Raw genomic sequence first — 20,315 nt, forward strand, 5'->3', positions numbered from 1 at the left:
ATTGACTTGAAGGGGCTGATGTCCTATTTGCAAAGTTTACAGTAGTAATAGTATGTAGTATGTAGACATTTCCATTTTATTTATTCTAATTTTATCTACTTTAAAAAAAAAATAGTTTTCTATCAAAATGTTCTTGTGTGATAACAATGTTCTTGTGTGGAAGTGTTTGTAGTAAAAGCTGTTTTGCACAGAAATTCATTGCAGCCGGCTTTGTTTTTTATGTTTATTTGTGAGTAGGTATTGTATGAATAACATAAGTCAACCTGGTTTTACACACACACACACACACACACACACACTTTGTACTAAAGGTAAATCAAAATAATGATGTCACTGTCTAAGCAGAGGGATTTGTGCAACCCTATGGAATATAGTCGACACATGAGAAATGAGGTAATAATCAATATTTCAGAATAATTCAAACTCAGATATTGGTGTGTGATATCTGAGCTTTAATTATTTGACTACAAATCTCACCTCATAATACCTCCCAGTGATTATTTCCAGGATAAACTGAGATGCTCCCAAGCTGGCTTCTTAAAACTGACTAAATATTTAAAAAGAGCCATTCTTTTGAACGGCTCTTTGAAAGGAACGGATCGCGAAGATCCGGATCCCCTCAAAGAGCCATAAATCCCATCACTATTATGCTGTAATATCAATATTCAATAAGAGAAGAGACACGGGATTAGATCAGAAATAATAGTGTTTGTTCTTATCAATATATAAACAACAATATCAGATTTTTTTTTCTTCTGTGTACTTTTGTTTTGCTATAACAAGTTCCAAAGACGCATTGTTACAGCATGTAAAAAAAACATAGTTGTTTTAAAGTCACGTTTAAGAGCCCAACTAAAGTAAACACTGATCTCCATCATGGTAGTGAAAAAAACACCTAAACCTATTTAACTCTCCATAAGTTCTTCTGTAGATATCTGACAGAAATAAAGTCAGTCTGGTTAGTAATGTGAATCTGGTGAAGCTGTTTTAGTAGTTGTTTAATCAGATATTGAGAGATTTGATGTATTCTTTTATTCAGTTGATTTAATCTAAGGCTGTGGCTGAAGTCATTTGTAGTTCTTGTGTTTCTCTTTCCTTCAGTGATTCTGCAGGTGTTTATCACTAATGCTCAATCATCTATTAATCACCGAATTATCTCATTAACTTCACTGATTCAGTGTTACTCTAACACTTTGTAGTGTGCACACATTATAAGTGTTCATTTAAAACTGAGGATTTTCTTGTGGGGTTTAAAGTGTTAAAGATTTAAGATGAAGAAAAAACAGCATGAAACATAATTTAACAGTAATAAACTGTAATTAATTTACAGGAAACAAACTGTAGAAAAACAGTTATTTACTGGCGCCCCTGCTGCCAGTAAAAAACTGTTTTTCAACTGTTTCTTGCCGTAAATTAATGGTTGCCAGCAAAAAAAGTGTTTTTCTACAGTTTGTTGCCGTTAAGTCAAGGAAAAACAGTAATATACTGTAAAATGTAAACGTCAGATTTACCAAATGAAAAAAAAAGTTAATTTAACTAAAATATTTGTGAACATCCATAGAAAAAAAACTAGGCAAAGTCATACACTGATAATGAGAGTAAATACTGAACTTGACTGTATTAATGTGTGTTTGCACAAGAGAAATCGTTTAATGTAGTTTTGTTGTTCACCATTGTGCTGGACAGTAGAGCCTTTACTTCAGTCAATGATGAGCCACAATTTCTGATTTTCTGCTGCTTTATATAAAGGCAGTAAGTGTGGAGTTGCTGATACAGTGGTGATCTCTGTGTTAAGTACTTCAGCACATACATGTGTAATACAGCTGACAATGAGCTGCAGTGATTTGAGTAAAAGTCATGTATTTAGTTACTTTATTACTGCACATTAAGTGTTTGCATCGTTATATTAAGAAATATTCCTTCGCAGTGGACTCAAATGAAATAAGTTCATAGTGCTAACATCGTAGGAATGCTGGTTTTAAAAACTTGAACTGTTTGAAGCAGTGGGAGTGGAGTTAATTTCCATGGTAGAATTTACGGTAAAATACTGTTAAAAAATGTGTGGTAAATTAATGGTTAAGAGCTGTAAATTAACAGTACTTTACTGGCGCCCCTGCTGCCAGAAAATTACTGTTATTTAACGGCAATTTTTTTTACAGTGTGGCGCCCCTGCTGCCAGTAAATTACTGTTATTTAACGGCACAATTTTTTACAGTGTAGAAAAACAGTTATTTACTGGCAGCAGGGGTGCCAGTAAATAACTAAATATTTCAAAATAAAAAAAAAGTTTTATGTGGACCCATATAAACTCTGAAGCAGTGTTAAAAGAAAACACTGAAGCAGAATTAAAGTTAATGAGATAATTAAGAAGTTAATTGAGTAATGATTGACCATTACTGAAGACACCTGATGTTAACAAGCAGAATCACCAACCGAGAAAATCACAATCTGTGTGTCACCATTATAGTGGTCAGTGTTTGCTTTAGTTGGGATCTTGGCTTGTGACTTTTTAGTTTTAAAATTAGTTTGTCAGGTCAAGATCAAAACTCATTTGGTGGTGATGATTGTTTTAATGTAAACGTTGTTTGACCTGAATCACTGAACTCATTTATAGTCTTTTCTCGCAGTAAAGCTTCCATTATTGATTGTAATAGCTGCGATTCTACATTGAAGGAGTCTGTATTTTCTATACATTTTGTAGGCATCTCCAGCAAGCGGTTCTGATTTTTTTTTTTTTATTATTATTAAGGAGTCTTTATCTTAGGCACAAACAGATAAAAAGAACCAGCACATGAATCTCAACAATGGTGACAAACAACATATTCAGATAAACTGATCTACTCTGAACATCACAAAACTAGATACTAAAAATTCACATAAAAACAGCAAATATGAAAAATAGTTAGAATAAAAATGTACAAAGACAATTCAGCTCATAATTTATTAATGCCGCAATGCATGATGGGAGCCATGGATGAGTTTTTATTGGCAACAAAATGCTTTTTTGATGGTCAACTTTATTCTGATGCTCATGCTGATTCTTGATGTCTGCGTGTCTAAAATAAAGAAATATTTTGTTATGTAGAACTAACTTTTAAAAACATAATGCTAAAAATGCTGGATCTCTTTTTTTTCCCGCCTAAATGATGTGCACAATAAAGAAACCCCAACTCAGGCATTCAAGTCAATCCATGACAACTAGTTCAATACACAATCAATACCACATGATTGCCTTTGCTCTGGTCTGCCTGTATTTTATAAGTAAGTTGCCACAACCACACAAAATCTGTAGTTGACAATTGAAGGGTCAAGATCCCACCTAAAGCAAACACTTACCACTATAATGGTGACACACATATTATGATCTTCTTGTTTGTTGATCTTGCTTGTTAACATCAGGTGTCTTCAATAATGGTCAATCATAACTCAAGTAACTTCTTAATGATCTCATTTAACTTCAACTCTGCTTCAGTGTTACTTTTAACACTGCTTCAGAGTTTATATGAATCCACACTCAGAGTGTTAAATTAACACTGGGGATTTTGCTGTGTAAAAAATATATGAAAATATTCATTCAAAATGTTAATTCAATAAAAATGATAAATGTACTCTAAACATATTCAGTGGTACACACCGTTAATTTCAACATTATATTTCATCTTGTTTTTATTTTAATGCATATAGTGTCAAATTTAATGTTTTCTAAACTGTGGAAAATGTGAAAATGTGAAATTGGCTCACCCTTAGCTTCACCCTTAATATTTACACCGATATTGAGCCATAAACACTATGAATGTGTAAAAGATTAATTTAAATATAATTACCTGCACAGTAGGCTGAATAGCAGACAGTTGGACTAACCAACTCATAAACATAATAATTGCCTGGACAGGCTTTGACTTTAATGGGGTAAGACCCGTAATAGCAGCAGTAATTGTTATAGTGACCACAGACATCTCGAGTGACGACTCCATCTTGAACTGTTGGGTGTCCACCTCGAATCCACAGTGGGACTTGAGTGCCACAGCTGTACTCAGCAACACATGAGTCTGGGATCCGAGCGCTCAGACCGTTAATAAAGAGACGATACCAGCCACTCCAGGTGACTGACTGGTCACACATGTAGTTGTAGTAGTAATAGTAGTAGTAGTTGTATGATGATAATTGATTGCTGGTGGCTCTCCGTGGATCATACAGCACAGTGTAGTTGAAGCAGGGATCAACAGAGAGATCATCTGTAATGGAAACATATATATGAAAAATATGCTGCTTAAAGGACTAGTTCACTAGTCATTCCAAACCCGTAAAACCTCCGTTCATCTTCAGAACATAGTTTAAGATATTTTAGATAGCTTTTTTTTAGAGAGCTTTCTGTTCCTCTATTGCAGGGGCTGGGAGTGTTGATCCTGGAGGGCCTGTGTCCCTGCTGAGTTTAGCTCCAACCCTGAAAAAAAACAAAAACCTTCCTGTATTCTGAAGACCTTGAATAGCTTGTTCAGGTGTGTTTGATTAGGGTTGGAGCTAAACTCTGCAGGGACACAGGCCCTTCAGGATCAACGTTCCCCACCCCTGCTCTATTGTAAGTGTATGTACCGTCAAGCCAAGTCACCATTATTTATGTAGCGCTTTAAACAAAGTACATCAAAGCAACTGAACAACATTCATTAGGAAAACAGTGTGTCAATAATGCAAAATGACAGTTAAAGGCAGTTCATCATTGAATACAGTGATGTCATCTCTGTTCAGTTTAAATAGTGTCTGTGCATTTATTTGCAATCAAGTCAATGATTACGAAGCACCGGTTAAATCAAATGATTTGTTTGCGAACCAGATATCACTATCACTGCAGGGCTGTGAACACTCTCACAAGAGAGCCAGAAGAGAAGACAATGCTAAATAAAATCGCCATTTTAGTTATTTTTGGACCAAAATTTATTTTTGACCCATTGATGTCACATGAACTACCTTGAAGATGTTGTTATTACTTTCTGGACATGGACAGTATACCAGACACACAGTTTCAATGGAGGAACAGAAAGCACTCAGACTAAATCAAAAATATTTTAAACTGTGTTCTGAAGATGAACAGAGGTCTCACGAGTTTGGAACGACATGGGGGTGAGTCATTAATGACATAATTTTCATTTTGGGTGAACTATCCCTTTAATATATGTTGTAATATATATATACAGTGCAAGTAAACAGAATTTTCAGTGTAACATTTTTTTTTTATTATATTGTACCTATTCAGTAGCTCTGTGTAAGTATAAGGGAATAAAATGTGGAATTTGGGGAATAAAGATTTTCCACATATACTGAAAGTATTTTGAAAAGAGGTACCTATTCTAATTTTAACTGGTATATATAACCTAGGGGTGGGCAATTGCGCGATATTTAAAATATATCAAAATATTTTTTAAACAAGATATGGATTTGGATTTTACATATCGTATATATAGATATATTGTTTTTATTTAATTCTGATTCTGCCACTTGTCTGTTTGCCTTGTCTGTGCTGTGCTGATTGACCAATATTGAAGACACCTAATGTTAACAAGCAGAATCACCAAATGATAAAATCACAATTTGTGTGTCACCATTATAGTGGTCAGTGTTTGCTTTAGTTGGGATCTTGACCCTACAGTTACTAACTTTAGAATTGTGTGGTTGTGGTAACTGAGTTGTAACATACAGACAGACCAGACCCAAGGCTATATTATGGTTTTGATTGTGGTTTGGGCTAATTGTCATGGAGTGACCTGAATGCCTGAGTTCAGGTTTCTTTACTGTGCACATAAATTAAGTGGATAAAAAAAGTGATCCAGCATTTTTGACATAATATGACATGTTTTTAAAAGTTAGTTCTACATAAAGAAAGAGTTCTTTAGTTTGGACACACAGACATCAAGAATCAGCATGAGCATCACAACAACGGTGACCATCAAAAAAGCATGTTGTATCCCCAATAAAAACTCATCCATGGCTCCCATCATGCATTGCATGATGCGCTCAGACATGCAGGTGTCTTCAATAATGGTCAATCATAACTCAATTAACTTCTTAATTATCTCATTAACTTTAACTCTGCTTCAGTGTTAGTTTTAACACTGCTTCATTGTTTATATGTGTCCACACTCAGAGTGTTAAATTAACACTGGGGATTTTGACATGGAAATACTTCGGTTTTAAGGCATCGGATGAACAGTAGGAGGGAGGATGACTACTGTAGGGCCCTATGATTTCCACAATGCGGAAAATGCAGACGGAATCCAGTCATAAAAACAGAATTTACAGTTGTCACGCAATTTGTCAAATTTTGAATGAATTAATCAGAAGTAGGTCATTACACTTACATCAAATTGCTATATGGACTAATATCTGCAAGTATTAAACCTGAAAAGCCTATTTAAATATGAATTCTGCATGTTCTGCATGTCTGTGTTAATAAATGGCGCAGAAGCGCGTCTTAGTCTATTACACACACAGAACCGCGTGTGATGCTCGCGGTGATTTCAGCATCTGTTGTCTCACTAAATGAGGATGTGAACACATGAAGAACATCTCTAGAACAGCAATGAGAGTCACTTCATGAGCATCTGACCATTTGATTTCAGTAAAACTAGCGTCATATATCACATCATAGACTGTAGTATCACATACACAGAACTGTAAAGGTAAACCCGTCAAAATAAAAGCATTTGCCAGAAATCTATTACTATTGTTCAGCAGAATGTACATAGCCCACTACTACAAATATTAAAATGAAACGAAAATATTTGTTTAAGGAATAATCATACAACATTTCTTCCATGTTTTATTTTTAATAGTAAATCCCCTTTGTTTACCAAAAAAGTTTGCTTAATTTTAAATAATTAAAAGATAAATTAAATGAATGTTTTATGCCTTCATTTGGTAACCAGAAACATTTAAATACACAGAATTTCTGAAGGGAAAAAAACATTTAACATAAGGCTATTTTAAGAATTTATTTTAACAAATTAAGTAGTTTTTATGCATTTCAATATATATATATATATATATATATATATATATATATATATATATATATATATATATATATATATATATATATATATCATAAATATAATCACCTGCACAGTAGGCTGAACTGCAGACAGTTGGACTAACCAGCTCATAGACATAATAATTGCCAGGACAGGCTTTGACTTTAATGGGGTAAGACCCAAAATAGCAGCAGTAATTGTTATAGTGACCGCAGACACCTCGAGTGACGACTCCATCTTGAACTGTTGGGTGTCCACCTCGAATCCACAGTGGGATTTGAGTGCCACAGCTGTACTCAGCAACACATGTGTCTGGGATCTGAGCGCTCAGACCGTTAATGAAGAGACGATACCAGCCACTCCAGGTGACTGACTGGTCACACATGTAGTTGTAGTAGTAGTAGTAGTATGATGATGACTGATTGCTGGTGGCTCTCCGTGGATCATCCAGTACAGTATAGTTGAAGCAGGGATCAGAAGAGAGACTCTCTGCAACAAAAATATATAGATATAAAATACTTTTTTTTTGTATATATATAACTATTGACTGTGTTACAAGTATACCACATAATACAGACCTAAAAAATCTGTCATTTCTAAAATGTCAAACTACAAGTTATTGTCAGCATTTCAACCTCAATAAGGGTGACCATACAAAAAAAAAAAAAGAAAAAAAAGAAAAGAAAAGAAAATGATGCTGGGAGCTCTGGTTTATGCATTGCAGAATTTTTTTTTCTTTTTTTATGGTCACCATTGTTGAGGTTCATATGCTGATCATTGACTGATGAGGGCCAATGTAGAAAAACATGTACAGGCTGTTAAAAAAAAAAAAGTATTTTTATGTTAGCTGATTATCATAAACCACTGGCTTTTAGAATTTTTTTTTTATTATGAATAATCCATCTTACTCTTTATCTTAGACATTACTGTTATAGATTGTTAATGCATTTAAAGGAAGACAGCTCAACTCACATTTTGCTGAATATGTAATGATTCATGCTTTTTGTACTTCAATATAAAGTAGTGCTGTACTTTAAATATATATATATATATATATAAATATATATATATTTTTATTTAAAATGTCATAATAGTGTTTTTCTAATGTCTAATTATAAATCCAACAGCACAAGGTGAAAATAGCTATATACATAAGGGAGTGGAAATGGCAAGTAAATACATGAATTTTTGAAAAAAAAAAAAAAAAATTCACCACTGATTTGCAGAAAGTTTTCTGTGATGGTTACTATTAGGCAGTATTGCAAGGCTACTTTGGAAATGTAATAGGTAACAGTTTACAGGTTACCCTATTTAAAATGTAATAAGTAGTGTAACTATTTCATTTACTTTATTTAAGTAATGTAACAGACTACATCTGCTGGTCCTTGCCCGGAAGCTCCTGAAGCACCTCTCTGAGGGATGCCTGTTGGGTCTCACTGAAGTCCTATGGAGAAAAATCCTGGAATATTTTCCTAATAAACCTTCCTGTTTATTGTTGGCGTTTGCACTGCTTTGAGCTCCGTCACTATATTCTTTTTATAGACTATTTTGATCCTAAAAATAAATTATAGAAAGTTTCTGTTTCTATAACGCGTGAATATATCCTGTATCGTATTCTACAACAAAAACAATCAGAGCGCCTCATTATCACTAGTTTTATTTTGATCTCTCGTGTCCGCTATTAGTTTATAGCCCATGATCTTCCATGATGTCCTTCACTCCAGTGCCGGGACACCATGGACCCTGGGTGCATCCACAGCGGAGCTTGACCACTATAATGGTGACACACAAATTGTGATTTTCTCAGTTGGTGATTCTGCTTGTTAACATCAGGTGTCTTCAATAATGGTCAATCATAACTCAATTAACTTCTTAATTATCTCATTAACTTCAACTCTGCTTCAGTGTTACTTTTAACACTGCTTTAGTGTTTATATGAGTCCACACTCAAGAGTGTTAAATTAACACTGGGGATTTTGCTGTGTACCCAGAAAACAGGATACAGGTTTAACTCTTTCGAAATACTTCTGCTTAATGTTAGACTGTCAGACATGCAAAATAAATGTAATGCATCTCTTGCTCTGGCTACTGTGTATAGACCACCAGGGCCATATACAGAATTCTTAAAATAATTAGCAGATTTCCTCTCAGACCTTCCTGTTACAGTTGATAAAGTGCTAATCATGGGGGATTTTAATATTCATGTTGATAATACAAATGATGCATTAGGACTTGCATTTACTGACCTAATAAACTCTTTTGGAGTCAAGCAAAATGTCACTGGACCCACTCATCATTTTAATCATACACTAGATTTAATTATATCGCATGGAATCGATCTTACTGCTATAGATATTGTACCTCAAAGTGATGATATTACAGAGCATTTCCTTGTATCGTGCATGCTGCATATCACTGACATTAACTATATGTCTCAGCGTTATTTTTTTGGCAGAACTATTGTTCCAGCCACCAAAAACAGATTCGCAAATAACCTGCATGATCTATCTCGACTGCTATTTGTGTCCAAAAATACACATGAACTAGACGAAATGACTGGCAACATGGGCACTATTTTCTCTAATACATTAGAAGCTGTTGCCCCCATGAAATTGAAAAAGGTTAGAGAAAAACGTACTAAGCCATACATAACAGTAATATCCACTCTCTTAAGAAAGAAACTCATAGTCTTGAATGCAAATGGAGAAAATTTAACTAAAATTTAAGAATTGCATGGAAAAACAGTATGTCCAGCTATAGACAGGCTCTAAAAACTGCTAGGGCAGAGCATATACACAAACTCATTGAAAATAACCAAAACAATCCAAGGTTTTTATTTAGCACAGTGGCTAAATTAGCAAATTACCAGAAGCCACCTGATTCAAATATTCCACCAACGTCAAATAGTAATGACTTTATGAATTTCTTCACTGATAAAATAGATTACATTAGAAATACAATAACGAATGTAGATTCTACAGTGTCTAACACTTCATCCCTCGCACCCAAATATAAACAGCAGTGCTTTACAGCTATAGGACAGGAAGAGCTAAATAAACTTATCACTTTATCTAAACCAACAACATGTTTATTAGATCCTGTACACACTAAATTACTGAAAGAGTTGTTACCTGTAGCTAGTGATGGGAAGATGAAGCCTCACGAAGCTTTAAGCTTTTCAGCCCAGTGGTTTGCAAAAGGGTTAATTTCTGGAAACTTAATTTGCTCACAATACCACCTGGTGGCCAACAAAAGCAGAGTGTAAAACAAGCAGATATATTACAGACAGAGGCGTAAAGTCCAGGGGTCAGAAAGTAAAAGTCCTGCCATATTTTTATTCCACTCATGAACTCAGCAGCTGATTTCATCAGATGAGTAACGAGTAATAAGTAATTTTTTTCAAGTCACAAACGAGTCTGAAGTCAAATCCCAAGTCATCAAATAGTTAAAGTCAATGAGATAATTAAGAGACTAATTAAATGATTGTGCATTAGTGATGAACATCTGCAATTATTGTGCATTACAGAGGGTCAGATGATGATGTTTTATTGGTTAAATTATGCCACCATCATGGAGATCAGTGTTTGCTTCAGTTGGGCTCTTGAACTTTGGCCTCTTGTGTTATATATATCTCTGTAAAAGTGCATGTGTTATAAAATAGTGCAATGCAGAACTCTCTTTCTACCTGCTTTTACATGATGAAGTAATTATTAGGCATCAGCCTGTTTATTTTTAAAATATACATACCTACATTGTGGAAGTACCACATGCAAATTAACTGTTGGTTAAATAGTGATAATTAATTTGAAGTATAATGTATTTAATGCATATACATTTTTTTGAAGCCTTGTCCTAATAAGACGCACAGACATCATGACCCAGCATATGAATCTCAACAATGGTGACAACCAACAAAACGCTTCAAGCTGAAGTGCATGCTGGGTAACACCATGGTAAAAAAAAACCTCCCATCATGCACTGTAGCATGGATAATTATTGTAACCACTGTTGAGGATCATATGATAAGTGCTCATGTCTAAAATCCTGAACCTGTACAATTTTTTCTCCAATATTTAAGCATTATAATAATATTTGTTTAATAGGACTTTTGTTGTAGTTCAGTAATAGCTGAACATCATGTAACAAACCAAAGAGAGACACCCTCATGGAGGTCATTTAAAAGTTTTACATGATAAAAGGGCAGTTTAATTTGCTATTTCAAGCTTCTAATTCTGCAATGTGTTAATATCTATCATGTAACACAACCACAAGTGTTTAAAAGCAAATTACTTTGAATTATTAAAAGGGTCAATAGCCCAACTAAAGAAAACACTGATCTCCATGATGGTGGCATCATTTTAAACAATAAATCATCCGATCCTCTGTAATTCTCAATAACAACAGGTGTTTATCACTACTGCACAATCATCATTTAATTAGTCACCTAATTATCTCACTAACTTTTACTCTTTTATGACTTTGTATTTAACTTGAGACTCATTTGTGACTTGAAAGGTATGACTCGTTTCCTCCTCTGGTGAAATCAGCTTCTGAGTTCATGGGTGGAACAAAAATATGGCATGCATTTTACTTTCTGACCCCTGGACTTTACACCTCTGTCTGTAATATATCTGCTTGTTTTTACACTTGTTGGCCACCAGGTGGTATTCTGAACAAATTAAGTTTCCAGAAATTAACCCTTTTGTGAACCTCTTGGCTGAAAAGCTTAAAGCTTCATGAGGCTTCATCTTCCCATCACTACCTGTAGCCGAAGAACCGCTTCTCAATACGATACAGATCTGTATGAAGATTTTCAGTCACACAGCAAAATCTCCAGTGTTAATTTAACACTGTGGAGTCTGTGGACTCATATGAACTCTGAAGCAGTGTTAAAAGTAAAACACTGAAGCAGAGTTGAAGTTAATGAGATAATTAAGAAGTTAACTGAGTTATGATTGAGCATTATTGAAGAAACCTGATGTTAACAAGCTTAACCACCAACCTAGAAAAATCACAATTTGTGTGTCACCATTATAGTGTTCAGTGTTTGCTTTAGTTGGGATCTTGGCTTGTGGCTTTTTACTTTAAAAAGTTGTTTTGCAAGTCAAGAGCAAAAGTCATCGGGTGGTGATGATTATGTTTTAATGTAATCATTGTGTGATCTGAATTACTGCACTCATTTATAGTGTGTTCTCTAAATAAAACTTTAATTATTGATTGTAACAGCTTTGATTCCTCAATGAAAGCATCTGCATTTTCTATTCATTTTGTAGCCATCTCTTGCAAGTGATTCTTTTTTTTTTAATTAAAGGATTTTTCTTTTAGGCACACAAAGATAACAAGAATCAGCATATGAATCTCAACAACGGTGACAATCAGCATATCCAGATCAACAGATCTACTCTGAACATCACAAAACTAGATACTAGAAATTCACATAAAAACAGCAAAAATAAAATATAGTTAGAATAAAAAGTTAAAAAGACAGTTCAGCTCATAATTTATTCATGCCGCATTAACTTCAACTCTGCTTCAGTGTAAGTTTTAACACTGTTTCAATGTTTATATGTGCCAACACTCAGAGTGTTAAATTAACACTGGAGATTTTGCTGTGTAGAGAGTTTGACTCCTAACCCTAGGGATGTGGGTACGAAACTCGGCCGGCAATACCACAACTTAGGTGCCCTTGAGCAAGAAATCTAACCCCCAACTGCTCCTCGAGCGGTGCAGCAGAAATGGTGAACACTGCTATGTGTGTGTGAATGCACACACTTTGGATGGTATTACGCCCCGCGCCTAGGGGTAGTATAAAAAATTCTAAATAGGGCATAATAAGACCGGGTTGTGGTGATGAAATCCCAAGTATGAAACACTCCGGTCGATAATCAAACAGGTACACAATGTTAATAAGTATAAGTAATTAGATTTATTAAAAACCAACAAGTGAAACAAAGAGCATCTCTCCAGGGTGTCCCAAAGGCCAAAATAACAAACAAAACAAATCTAGAAAGGAAAAGAGTAATAACTAACCACTAATAACAAAAGTAAAATTTATTTTACTTCCCTAACTTTCTAACACAAAACAGAACCCAAACAAGATAGCTAAAACAAATCGGCAGGACCCCTCTTTGCTCCACGTTCTTAGTACACAATGTTGAAAAGGAAAGAATGTGATCACTAGCTTTTACATTACACTCGAAAGTGACAAATTTGATCATCGGCCGGAGAAGAGATCCAGGAGCTCTCAACCCAACCGCGTCCAAACCAACAATGAGCTCCCCATTGAATGCCGGAAGCATCCTTTTAGAGTCCACGCCTCGTCTCCACCACCAATGGCGATCGTACATCCAATCAGTGGGCATCATATCAGATACCAGAGAGCGTAAGAGGGAGGAGAAAGTACACACACGCACACCACAAACAAGAAAAGCAGTTAAATGCAGAGGCGGACAGAGTAAAAAGCTGCATTACTTGAATAAAAATACAGATACCCCTTGCTAAATTTTACTCAAGCACAAGTAAAAGTACTACAGTCAGACGTCTACTTAAGTAAAAGTACCACACCAAAAGTACCAAGTGCCACAGCGCTTACATTTATGTACAGAATCATCCTACATGGAGTTATGAAAAATGTTATTACCTTGGAGAATGTAAAAGGAATCGAAAGTAAAATCAAGTATTTTCATCTTTTTACTATGTTGCTTTATTTAACATTCGCACAATAACCCCAGCTAGAATTTTTTATTCTAAAAATGTTCTTAGAACATTACCATGATTGTTCTAAAATTTAGCAGGTAGTTTTATTTTTGTTCCCAGAACGTTCTCTCAAAAGATAGGGTAACATTCTCTAAAAACATTCTAAAAATGTTTATTAATAACATTATTAGAACAGTATCCCCTAACATTCTAATTAAGATTTAAGCAGCGATTTAGATGTTGATGTTGATGTCTGTTTAAAAGTAATGGTTTGGTTTGATTTCACAATAATGGTGGTAAGTGTTGGGTTTAGTTGTTATTATTGCAAAAACAGCAAGTGAGCATGTGGTTAGATGATGCTGGTTGCTTACAGATGTTTCATTCATCACATATGTAGTCTGGTTATCTGTTTTAACTCAATCTAATGTATGGTGTTAGCTACATATTATTTATTAATGTGACTCAATTGGTCAACAGCCTGTGACCCAGCTGAATTTAAAGCAGATAATTTCAAGGCGTTGAAAGAAGCAAATTTCTTTGTTACACAAACATTAAGATTCAGTTTATGAATCTCAACAATGGTGACATGCGTCATGCAATGTATTCTAGGTACATCATACAAAACTCATCCATGGCACCCAGAATGCTTTGCATCATGAAGCATGTCACCATTGTTGAGATCCATACAGTAATAATTGAGGTCTCTGTGTGTCTAAGCATTCTCTGGTTCATTGACAAAGTAATAAAAAAAAATTGACAAAGTAATAAAAAAAAAAAACAGACAAAATATGATAAATTTGAAGGCTCTTAAGCATTGCGTCTACTGTAGTCACTAATATTAAATTAATAGTATAGATTTAACTCCAGATAAAACCAGTTGATCAGATTACTACAAGAAATAAGTTCTAATATATTCAATTAACCAAAATATATGATGCTCTAGACCCTCAACTTTGGCTGCAATACTTTTTCTGCAGTTGCAGTCGTTTTCAGAAAACTTTTCTAAAGCAGATCAACATTATGTAAATTTTACTTAATTTTTTCATATTATTCTACTCATTTTTAATGATTATTTCTACTTAATTAAAATGTGTTAAATTTAATTAATAATATTGCTTGTAAATTTTTGACACAATTTTACTGTATAAATATAGGGAAACACTTTTTACAGTGTAGTAAAGAACATCAAAGCAAATACTGTGTTTACATTTTTTTCATCAATCAAATCAATAATCCTAAATCAGCAAAGAAGGCAATATAGCAATGTTCTGACACACCTCTAAACATGGCCATGTTATAAAGGCATCATAGAAGAGAAGATAATAATGATTAAAGATAATCAGCCAATCAGCTGTGTTTAGGTCAGTGTACAAAGAAGGAAAACATTTATTCAGGTTATTTGAGTGACAGTATTAAGCATTGACATTACAGGCAAAGACAAGAGAAAATTGTTTCAGCTGAATAACACCATTTTCACACTCACTAACAACACAGATAGTTGTCACACATAGACTGTGTGTGAGAATGGTGTTATTCAGCTGAAAGAATTTTCTCTTGCACAGCAAAATCCCCAGTGTTAATTTAACACTCCCCAGTGTTAATTTAACACTCTGAGTGTGGACTCATATAAACACTGAAGTAGTGTTAAAAGTAACACTGAAGCAGAGTTGAAGTTAATGAGATAATTAAGAAGTTAATTGAGTTATGATTAAGCATTATTGAAGACACCTGATGTTAACAAGCAGAATCACCAATCGAGAAAATCACAATTTGTGTATCACCATTATAGTGGTCAGTGTTTGATTTAGCTGGGATCTTGGCTTGTAACTTTTTACTTTTAAAGTTTGTTTGTCAAACCAAGAGCAAAAATCATCGCTTGTTGATGATTATGTTTTAATATAATCGTTGTTTGACATGAGTCACTGAACTCATTTACAGTGTTTTCTCAAAGTAAAACTTCCATTATTGATTGTCACAGCTTTGATTCCACAAATGAAAAAGTCTGTATTTTCTATACATTTTGTAGGTATGTCTTGCAAGCGATTCTGATTTTTTTTTATTAAAGAATTTTAATTTTAGGCACACACAGATAACAAGAATCAGCGTATGAATCTCAACAATGGTGACAAACAGCATATTCAGATAAACAGACCAACTCTGAACATCACAAAACTAGATACTAAAAATGAACATAAAAACAGCAAAAGTAAAATATAGTTAGAATAAAAAGTTAAAAAGACAGTTCAGCTCATAATTTATTCATGCCGCAATGCATGATGGGAGCCATGGATGAGTTTTTATTGGCTACAACATGCTTTTTTGATGGTCACCATTGTTGTGATGCTCACGCTGATTCTTGATGTCTGTGTGTCTAAACAAAAGATTTCTTTTTTTACGTAGTACTAACTATTAAAAACATGTCATACTATGTCAGAAATGCTGAGTTGCTTACTTTTCTTGTTCACTTAATTTATGTATGCAGTAAAGAAACTTAAACTCAGGCATTCAGGTCACTCTATAACAAATAGCTCAAATCACAATCATTGGCACACATGATTGCCTTTGCTGTGGTCTGTCTGTACGATATAATTCAGTCACCACAGCCACATCAAATCTAAAGATAATAACTGAAGGGTCAAGATCCCAACTAAAGCAAACATTGACCACTATAATGGTGATACACAGATTGTGATTTTCTCGTTTGGTGATTCTGCTTGTTTACATCAGGTGTCTTTAATAATGGTCAATCATAACTCAATTAACTTCTTAATTATCTCATTAACTTCAACTCTGCTTCAGTGTTACTTTTAACACTGCTTTAGTGTTTATATGAGTCCACACTCAAGAGTGTTAAATTAACACTGGGGATTTTGCTGTGTATCAGGGAGTCTAGAGGAGCCATAAATGTGACAGTGATAGATGGAGCAGAGAAGATGAGGAGCCAAGGCAGAACCAACTGGTTCACGAGCTGAGGTGGAGCAACAGTCTTGGAGGATCGATGCAGAGCACATGGGACGACACTCCAGAGTGGAGCTAGGGACCAAAAGAAGGAATAAGGCAGCTTATCTTGCTGATTGTGAACCTGAGGTGCTGAAAGGAGTCAGCAGAGGAGAAAGTGAGGAAACGGCTCGCTGGTTCCAGTGTACAATACTATGCAAGAGCAAAAAACTAGGTGAGGAAGCAGCCTTAGTGTGAGACAGGGCAGGTGCATAGATTTTAAGAACATTTGGTTTTGGAAGCCATTCCAGTTGGGAACTGAAGTGCTAGAGTGTTCATCAGTATATAGAGCTGACCTTTGACCTCAAACTAGCCTAATACTTAATAGTGTTTTAAATGTATTTAGTTTCAGAAAAAGGGAAAAAAATTGATATAGCCCAATAACCGTTTTATTTTATTTATTTATATATATATTTTTTTTTGATCAGAGGGTCAAGTCTTCATGGTTGGACCACGGGTCTACTTAGATAAAATACCTCGACTTGACACAACATATTCCTCTGTGAATATAGATCTCATTGGAATTGCAAGAAAGAACAATGAAGGTATGTCAAATGCTTCTATGTGTGACTGAATTAAGAAAAAAAAAACATCTTAGATGTCATAGAATTATCACAATTCTATTCTGTGTAATTCTGTGGATTGTAGATGGTTGTTCTGTTTTAAAGACCAACAGCAGCCACACTGTGTGTTCCTGTGATCATCTGTCAATATTCGCTCTCATCATGCAAACCAGCCATCCACACTATGACATGTTTTTTCAGAGCAACTTACAGCAACTTCTGATGATTTTTGTGTATGTGACCGTGGGGGTGGTCTTCATTTTGGCCCTGCTGACCCTTATCATTTTCATAGCAGTTTATTCCCATGTGTGATTGGATATCTGGTTCCTCTGATTTCTGAAAGCTATGGCAGTGAGCAGTATGTAGTTTTTTAGTTTATTTGTTGTTAATTTGTTTAGATGGAGGAATCATGTTATAGAACTGTATATTCATTTAAATATTAATAAGCTTGATACAAAATGATATAAATGGCAACATTATTTTTTTTTAAGAAGGAAGGCCACAGGTTTGATGGATATTGTGATATACATTTAAAACTAAACCATAAAATAACTCTGTGATCAGATAATATCTTATTCAAAGTAAATCTACATTGTCATGTGGCTTGGAATTTTTGTTTTAAAAATTGTGAATGACTAGATTGTATATTACTTTTGTTCAAGTGGAATCTATTTTTCCTGTACTATTTTAATGCATTTTTGTTACAAAATATCTTAATAAATTTATCAATAATGTAGTATTTGTATTTTTTTGCAAAATAAAAGGACTCCCTAATAGACTTATATATATACTAATAATGACCAATTACCAGCAGCTGCACAGCAAAATCCCCAGTGTTAATTTAACACTCTTGAGTGTGGACTCATATAAACACTAAAGCAGTGTTAAAAGTAACACTGAAGCAGAGTTGAAGTTAATGAGATAATTAAGAAGTTAATTGAGTTATGATTGACCATTATTGAAGACACCTGATGTTAACAAGCAGAATCACCAACTGAGAAAATCACAATTTGCCTGAGTTTAGGATTCTTTACTGCATACATAAATTAAGTTAAAAAGAGAAGTAAGCAACCCAGCATTTCTGACATAGTATGACATGTTTTTAATAGTTAGTTCTACGAAAAAATGAAGTCCTTTGTTTAGACACACAGACATCAGGAATCAGCTTGAGCATCACAACAACGGTGACAATCAAAAAAGCATGTTGTAGCCAATAAAAACTCATCCATGGCTCCCATCATGCATTGCGGCATGAATGAATTATGATCTGAACTGTCTTTTTAACTTTTTATTCTAACTATATTTTATTTTTGCTGTTTTTATGTTCATTTTTTGTATCTAGTTTTGTGAAAACTTTGAGAAAAGACTGTAAATGAGTTCAGTGACTCATGTCAAACAACGATCACATTAAAACATAATCATCAACACGCGATGATTTTTGCTCTTGGTTTGACAAACAAACTTTAAAAGTAAAAAGTTACAAGCCAAGATCCCAACTAAAGCAAACACTGAACACTATAATGGTGACACACAAATTGTGATTTTTCTGCTTGTTAACAGCAGGTGTCTTCAATAATGCTTAATCATAACTAAATTAACTTCTTAATTATCTCATTAACTTCAACTCTGCTTCAGTGTTACTTTTAACACTGCTTCAGTGTTTATATGAGTCCACACTCAGAGTGTTAAATTAACACTGGGGAGTGTTAAATTAACACTGGGGATTTTGCTGTGTGCCTTTGCTTGTACTGTACTTCAGTTCAATATAATGTCATGAAGTCTTTGGCAGAAAGTTGAAGGTGATTGCTGATAGGCTGTCCCAGTCAGTGTGGTCTGCACAATCCATGTTTGAGAGGGTTTCCGAGTTTTTTTATTTTGCACGGATCCGGCGTTTTGGAAGAGTGAAACCGATGTTTTTTGAAACCGGGTCCCATAGTGGATACATTTAAAAACGCCACCTTTGCGTTTTTGTTTGGACAGCGAATCCATACATTTTCTGAAACGATGATGTCATCAGTCCATGTCTCGTCCCTAGTCAGACATCGCTACGTCACATAAAAGCAACAAAAACATGAACAAACACAGAATGATTGTATTTTTTATTAACTAACATTAACACAGATTAATAGATGTATTTTTCAAATTATTTTAAGTTGGGTGGACTTTAATCCCCGCTTGTTAAGTCAAAAAAGCGCTTGAGATAAGTTGCCTTGTTTTGTTTTTTTTGCCTTGAACTTAATTTTTTTTTACAGTCTACCATTTTGTTTATTTAAATGTGGAGTCATCTCATTTATCAACAGTAAAATATGGAGTTCCACAATGATCTGTCCTAGGTCCCCTTCTATTTTCAATATACATGTTGCCCCTTGGTAATATTATTAGACAATACGGGTTTAGTTTTCACTGTTATGCTGATGATACTCAGCTATATATCTCAACGAGACCAGATGCAACTTCTAAATTATCTAATCTAACAGGAGTGTGTTAAAAATGTAAAAGATTGGATGACCAATAATTTTCTATTATTAAATTCGGATAAGACAGAGGTATCAATTATTGGACCAAAAAACAGTACACAGAATCTTGTAGATTACAATTGCAACTAGACGGATATAATTTTACTTCCTCTACAGTCAGAAATCTGGGTGTTATATTATGCAGCAACTTGTCTTTTGAAAATCATATTTCCCATGTTACAAAAACTGCATTCATCCATCTTAGAAACATTGGCAAGCTATGAAACATGTTACCTATTTCTGATGCAGAAAAGATAGTTCATGCGTTTATGACCTCTAGACTGGATTATTGTAATGGACTTTTAGGTGGTTGTCCTGCATTTTCAATAAACAAGCTACAGGTAGTCCAAAATGCAGCGGCTAGAGATCTTACCAGGTCAAGAAAATATGATCATATTACCCCAATTTTACAGTCTTAGCACTGGATACCTATTAAGTTACGTATCAGTTACAAATTATCATTAGTGAAGGCCCTAAATGGTTTAGCTCCTGCATACCTAACTAGCTTTATACCATGT

At 34.4% G+C, this 20,315-nt stretch overlaps 1 protein-coding gene across 1 annotated transcript in view; it reads right to left on the reverse strand.

Annotated features, from left to right (window-relative positions):
• Positions 1–3,810: 3,810 nt before the first annotated feature.
• Positions 3,811–20,315, reverse strand: part of LOC113078024 (uncharacterized) — a 42,246-nt gene continuing 25,741 nt past the window's right edge. Inside the window, exons 8-9 of the mRNA XM_026250304.1 lie at positions 7,113–7,514; positions 3,811–4,235 (exon numbers count right to left, since the gene is read on the reverse strand). Of these exons, the coding sequence (XP_026106089.1) occupies positions 3,811–4,235; positions 7,113–7,514 (827 nt within the window). The remainder of the gene's footprint in view (positions 4,236–7,112; positions 7,515–20,315) is intronic.

The sequence above is a fragment of the Carassius auratus genome, unplaced genomic scaffold (genome assembly GCF_003368295.1).
Source record: "Carassius auratus strain Wakin unplaced genomic scaffold, ASM336829v1 scaf_tig00023947, whole genome shotgun sequence".
Lineage (NCBI taxonomy): Eukaryota > Metazoa > Chordata > Actinopteri > Cypriniformes > Cyprinidae > Carassius > Carassius auratus.